The following is a 6158-nucleotide window of genomic DNA, read 5'->3' on the forward strand; positions in this document are numbered from 1 at the left end:
ATCGCTCCTTCTCAGTCTACGGCAAACCACGCCCACACACACTCGAGCTCGAGGAAAGTCCATCCTGATTGGATGAATCCTGCTGTAATAAAGTGGAAAAACTCAAGACACAGATGAAGGAATTTCTGTAAATATTTAGTTTTATTTAACACCGTTTGAGAAAATAGAAAAACACTTTTTACACCACGGTTAGCAACTTAAGAAGTGTCTCTCTTGAAGTGTTTAATGCCAAGCCTCTCTTTTTCTCCAAATAGGATGCAATGTATCACTAAGAAAACACGTTAAATTTCAACAAGAACTGTTCACGTAAACGGGTAAAGTTGCCATCTCCTCTGGGACCCCTTCTTCTGCTTTCTGATTCAGTGAGAGATTTTCCAGAAGCGTTTGACACAAAGTACTTCATTTTAGTGTTTGGACGGAGCCTCAGACATCACTGAGATACACAATTGATGCAGCCAAGGCCAGCAGGGCGACAGCAGTAGCCATGGCAACACCTAAACAAGGAGGAGGATTTTGAAATGTTAATTCAGCAACCCATTTCTAAAACAAAGACACTGTTAGATTAGAAGAATTTTCAGTTTTTAATAGGATGCATTTGACAAAGAATAAATAAATATTCAAAATATTCATTTTGAAGAAAAAATGATCAAAACATGTTAGCAAGACAACAAAGTAAAAACAGCAGAAATCAGAAAAAGCAGAAAGAGGTGGCAAATACTTTCTGTATCTATATATAACTTGAATTAGCTGCTGAGGTCTAACGTGGGCAGATGGACCTCACCAATGTAGTTGTTTCTCCAGGGATCCAGCATCTCATTTTCTTCTGCTGATTCTTCTTGAAACACACAGATAAAATGTAATGAATCGGGCACCCATGGTTACATCACACCTGCATTCACAGCTAAGTTATTCAGCGTGAAAATGAAAGATATTTACTTGATCAGCTTCAATAACTTTTAATCAGATTTGTGCTTAAAAAGAAGTTTCTATGTTTTGCTTTAGTAAATTTTGCTTACTATAGGCCAGCATAGCAAAACAACAGTAATGCAGGCTCACTATGAAGAATTGAAGTAAGTTAATGACTGGATGCAATCAGCAGAATTTCCTTACATAGAAACTTGTTACCTGTTTGACTAATGCACTTATTTTGACTGTATAGTTTGATAACTGGAACCAAACTGGAATGCATGTCATTGAAGTGCCCTGAGACAGCATTTGTTGTGAATTATTGCTAAATAAATTATGTCAAACGTAATCGCAGCATGGTACTGTCTTTTGCAGACTGCATTTGGATAGTGATATGAATAATTGTAGGCAAGGTTTTAAAAAAAATAAGTAAAAAAGGCCTTTTCAGCAAAATCACAGCACAGCGTTGTTAGTACCTTCTGTAACCTCGCTCTCTAAGACTTCTGCAATCATCTCCTGAGTGGCGTCCAAGTCTTCCTCGGCTGCGTCCATGTCCAACATCTCCTTGAACCGGTCGGTCATTTCTGACAATCCTTCGTCACTAAACTGGTAGTCACACACACTCAGCGGGCCAGTGGATTTCACTGCGCAGAAGACACGACGAGGGAGGCAGAACTGCTCTGAAACCACAAACAAGAGCAGAAACATCTTTTACAACAACAATCTACCTATCATTCTTTTAATTTTATGATTTTGTGATAATGGATACGTACTGCACCCCCTCTGGTGACTTGGGATTTTTTAAAATTATCATAAAGCTTTTAATATCTCCAGATAACTTAATTTATGTTTAATCTCAGGTCTAACACCCTGCCATACGCCAAATATATTCTACAGCCGTAATAAAAGCTTTAAAACACAGGGGGGGGAAAGTCTCAAGGTCTTGATAAAACCATTAAACCAACTGGATTTGGTGGAATCAGGTCATTCTGAACCATAGCCCTGAGTTCACACATAAATCTGTACAGCAATAATCATATAACTAACTGAATCCACCATGTGAAGTTCGACTTCATACCCGTCTGTTTTCGGCCCTTGTTTTCCTCATTTTGTGTCTGCGGCTCCTCCAGCAGCATCTGAACTCTTGTGGCCACCGTAGAAACGATATCTCTCTTCAGCAGCTGTTCGTAACAAAAACTTTAACTATAACTAGCCGACAAATTATTTTAAGTTACGCATTTTGTCAGCTTGTAACAAGCATCACCTTCTCAGCCAGTTTAGCTTTTGGTTTGTTGCTGTGAAGGAAAGCTCTGCTGTGGATCGCTCCACTGACCGACACGCAGCCTCCGCACCGCTGGACCACATCTGCTGGCGTCTGCATGTCCTACAACACAGAGGAAGTTCAGGTAAAGGACCCAATATCACTTTACACAGAACCTCTATTCACTCCACGCAGAACATTTTTGCAAAGTACAACAAGAGTAGATTTCTCTGTGTGAACCCCACTTGTTCTTATGCCTGGAAATGATGTAAAACTGTAAAAAAAAAAGTTATTAAAACTAATTCAAATAAAATATTACAGTGAAAATGTTTGAAAAATATATCCTCCAAATTGAGTGCATTTATTAAGAAAGAGAAAAAAAAGTTAGATTAAACCTAACAAAAATAACTGACTAATTTGAAGAATCACAGATGGTAAAATTACTTTTACTCTTATAAAGAAAAAGTGTAAATGCTGCTCGCTTTGAATTTCTGATTTCATTGTAAAGCATCTTTCAGTGTCCAGCAACAAGCTTCGTAACCCTGAAGTTATTTGGTTTCACTCAATTAATTTCAACAAATAGATGCACTTAATTGAAAATTTCAAAACCTTTCATTAGGAGCTTATAAGGTGACTTTATAATAAAGCTTTTTTAGACGTCTCTACTAGGAGTGCGGACAAATGTGGCTGATGCTGTGCGTGTCTTACCGGTGTGATGAGCAACTGAGCTGAGATGGTCTGTCTCACATTCTTTTTCTAGAGGGAAACAAAGTAGATAAAAAATATACATATATATTTTTCTCTTTTACACATAATCTGACATTATACATCCCAAAAGATGCACAGAGGTTTGTTTGCTGTTGAGTGTTAATTTCTAATTAATCATCATAGAATAGGTGGACTTCACTTGCAGGTTCTTATTCTAAAACAAATGGTAGATATTCCAGCCATTTTACATTGTTTTTTTATATACAGGTATAAAATGCATTAAAAATGGAGAATAACTTAATTTTTAAGCATGTAGGAGAACACTGCAGGTTTAATCAAACTGGTAGCAGAAGTCAACTTGAAAGTTTCAGTGAAGATAATCACCATTAGATCCAACTCCAAATAATCTGTTTTTATTATCATGTGCATGTTAATTTATTTACTTGTAGTGTTTATGTTTACACAACCTGTCCTGCTTTGAGCTCTGAGTCCTCTGGCAGCTTCTTTCCATCAATGAGACAAACTCCCCTTTCAATCTGCTGTGCCCAAACTTTCAGCTCCTCCTGAAACAAACAAGAAGCTAAGACCAGTTCCACTCAAGCTGCTTTATGATATGTTTCATGAATCAGAGTGGGTGTTTTTTTATACCTTAAGGCAATCATCCATGTTTCTTGTGAAGGCCATGTTTTCTGGGAGTGGAACCATCAGGTCTACACTCAGGCAACAGGACACCGTAGCCCAGGAAGAACACACACCTGACTGGTACTTCCAGTCTGCTGGTTTGGCCACACTCTGAAAAAAACAAAAAATAACTCAGCGGATCATAATTTACAATTCCACTACCCTAAGGCTAAACATAAAAAGAAGAAGTTGTGGACAAAAAACTTAATCAACATATTTTGAAATATTAATTACGTATTGAAACGTACACATTTATAGAAGGAGAGCACAGTGGTTTAACTGTAACAGCTGCAGATCAAAGACATTTTAAGACAAAATACACACAAACCTTGGGGTCTTTGATGTCAAACGTTCTGCAGACAGTTCTGATAGTAGAGGTTAAAGAGAGACCATCACACCGTGTGAGGTAGAGACAACATCACGGCTGTGGGAAAAAGGATACTTCCTGGTTTTGGGGTTGACATGCAGCGTGACGCAGTCTGTTACATCATCATCAGCGGGCGTCCAGAGCCGCTCCGAGGAGATCAGGTTCTCCACCGAAAACACCAACTATCCAAACAAACACACACAGAGAGCTCTCAGACACTATTTCTTGGCTGTCAACTGTAATTTCCACGGTGGAGGATTAATAAGGTTATAACTTATCTTAACGTATCTCATAGGTCTATAAAGGTGACCATTTCCAGCTATTTTCACATGTTTTTAAAATATGCGCAATGTCCCATTACCTGTCGGAGCGTGGTTAGAGTGTCCTTGGCATCACTCTCACTGATTATAAAAACTCCCAACACAGACAGGCCTCCAGGCAGCATCCTGGATACCTGGAAACAATCAACAAAGTCTTGCTGTTTAAAGCTGGCAACACTGACAAATATTCAGACAGACTTCTCCATATTGCATATTGTTATACCACTGGAACTGACTCATATTTTATGAACACATTTTTTAACTCCTTTGATGCAAAAGACTTCAAAACATCTACAAGTGCAGTATCTAAGAGTGAATCTTTTTACTTACTTGTCGTGCGTGCTCAGACACCCACTCTTTGTCCGCCGACTTCCCGCCATCTGCAGATTCATTGTTTTGGGGTGTCCTTGTTGCCATAACAACAAAATCCCTTTGGACCGTGCTCTGAAACATTTAGTACTTAACATGACTTGATATCATTTCCCAACACACAAAGCATTAAACTATGCCAATGATTAGTCATTTTAAAGCACAGATTTTAAATATACACAAGACATTAGCTCTGAAACAGATTTAAAAAAATGTTCCTCTTGACATCCAGGCACCACTGTGTATTTTTTACTGAATAATTTCAGTACCTTTTTCCAAACACGTTAAAAAAAATCTACCAAATTATGTATTTGGGACAAATATCCTATTAAACTGTAACATGAAAAGCAGCTGTCATTAACAAAAATAAGCACACAAATTGTACTTGTTGGATTACAAAAATATGGTATCTAAGGAAGCTGTATTTGTGTGTTAGAATGGCCCAGTCAAAGTTCAAACCAAAATTCAACTGGGATTCTGTGGAGATATTAAAATTTCTTTTCACATTTAAATATTTAGTTCCTAGATGTGCTTAGCTGGTAGAGACTGCTCCACTTCGCAAACATCCAAAATTTAGTGTTGATCTACCACAAAACTGCATGAGAAATCTTAAAATAAGTATGAAGAAGAGCAATGTACCGTATGTGCAAGTGCAAAGACCCACCTGTCCAATAAGCAGACCTGTGACTGGACCTGCTAGCTGTGAACACAGTCTGGACAGATATCCCTCCACATCATCTTCAACAATATAGCTCCGACCCATACTGTGAAAGAAAGAAAAGTAAAAGTCACATAAAGTCATGAGCTTTAATATTTCATGTTTGTTGGTTTGCAGTGGGAAAGACGTGTGGAGGACTGGAACAGCACTAAAATAGACAAACAGACCAATAAATAAGACGAAGGTTTAAATTTGAAATAAAACTCACTCTTTTGTCGCTGAATTAGGTGAAACAAAACTCAAGCTCGTCGACTATAAGAACCTGGCTGTGTATCTTACTAGCTGGTCAGTTGTTCCTGCTACATTTATGTATTTATGTAATGGTTTTGCCCGATTACAAATAAAAAAGAACCCACGGGTTTCAGCACAATAAATTTCACACTGTGTATAAAATTCCTCACAGAAGCAAATGTGAAATATGTACAAACCTGAAAGCTAAAATAATCACTTCTGACAGCTGGCTGTGGTCCGTCAGCAAAGCAAAAGGAGGAAAAAAACTACAAATTCAACAATTGTTTTGTGACATATATCCGTCGCATATTTTTATCGTCATGAATGGCTCAAAGTATTTTGTTAAGCTAGATCTACAATTAAAGAAGCACTTCCATGTTTTCTTCAAAATAAGACTCAAACGCTTTGTTTTATCCGATAGCACTGATGTAGTTATGAACCTAAAAAGTCACACTTCAAAGCATAAACAACTAAAAACCAACTAAATTAATGTCGATGTCCACACATGTGCTTATTATTAACAGTGAAAATCATTCATTTCACACAAACAGTTTTATTTTGAAAGTTTAAGTTGTATTTCCTGTATCATCTATTAAC

General features: G+C 37.6%; 1 protein-coding gene across 3 annotated transcripts; it reads right to left on the reverse strand.

Moving 5' to 3' along the window:
- Window positions 1–119: 119 nt before the first annotated feature.
- odr4 (odr-4 GPCR localization factor homolog) lies at window positions 120–5876 on the reverse strand. Of its 3 annotated transcripts, none has more exons than XM_028021412.1 (14): window positions 5759–5876; window positions 5277–5376; window positions 4574–4687; window positions 4285–4377; window positions 3999–4105; window positions 3885–3921; window positions 3524–3667; window positions 3343–3438; window positions 2876–2923; window positions 2171–2290; window positions 1985–2087; window positions 1383–1586; window positions 782–835; window positions 120–494 (listed from the first exon to the last, which is right to left on the reverse strand). In XM_028021412.1, the coding sequence occupies exons 2-14, from the start codon at window positions 5373–5375 to the stop codon at window positions 424–426; spliced, it is 1290 nt and encodes a 429-aa protein (XP_027877213.1). In that variant the 5' UTR covers window position 5376; window positions 5759–5876; the 3' UTR covers window positions 120–423. The 3 variants fall into 3 exon arrangements, with proteins under 3 accessions (XP_027877213.1, XP_027877214.1, XP_027877212.1); XM_028021413.1 differs by having other exon boundaries at window positions 782–832; window positions 5539–5824; XM_028021411.1 differs by having other exon boundaries at window positions 5539–5824.
- Between the last annotated feature and the right edge of the window lie 282 nt (window positions 5877–6158).

This window comes from Xiphophorus couchianus, chromosome 6 (assembly GCF_001444195.1).
Source record: "Xiphophorus couchianus chromosome 6, X_couchianus-1.0, whole genome shotgun sequence".
In the NCBI taxonomy this organism is placed as follows: domain Eukaryota; kingdom Metazoa; phylum Chordata; class Actinopteri; order Cyprinodontiformes; family Poeciliidae; genus Xiphophorus; species Xiphophorus couchianus.

Coding starts and splice junctions, on each gene's coding strand:
- odr4 (XM_028021412.1), bottom strand. CDS start 5,375: ATGGGTCGGAGCTATATTGTTGAAGATGATGTGGAGGGATATCTGTCC. Junction 3,439..3,523: donor ACATGGATGATTGCCTTAAG/GTATAAAAAAAC, acceptor TGTTTGTTTCAG/GAGGAGCTGAAAGTTTGGGC. Junction 836..1,382: donor AGAGAGCGAGGTTACAGAAG/GTACTAACAACG, acceptor GTGTGTTTCAAG/AAGAATCAGCAGAAGAAAAT.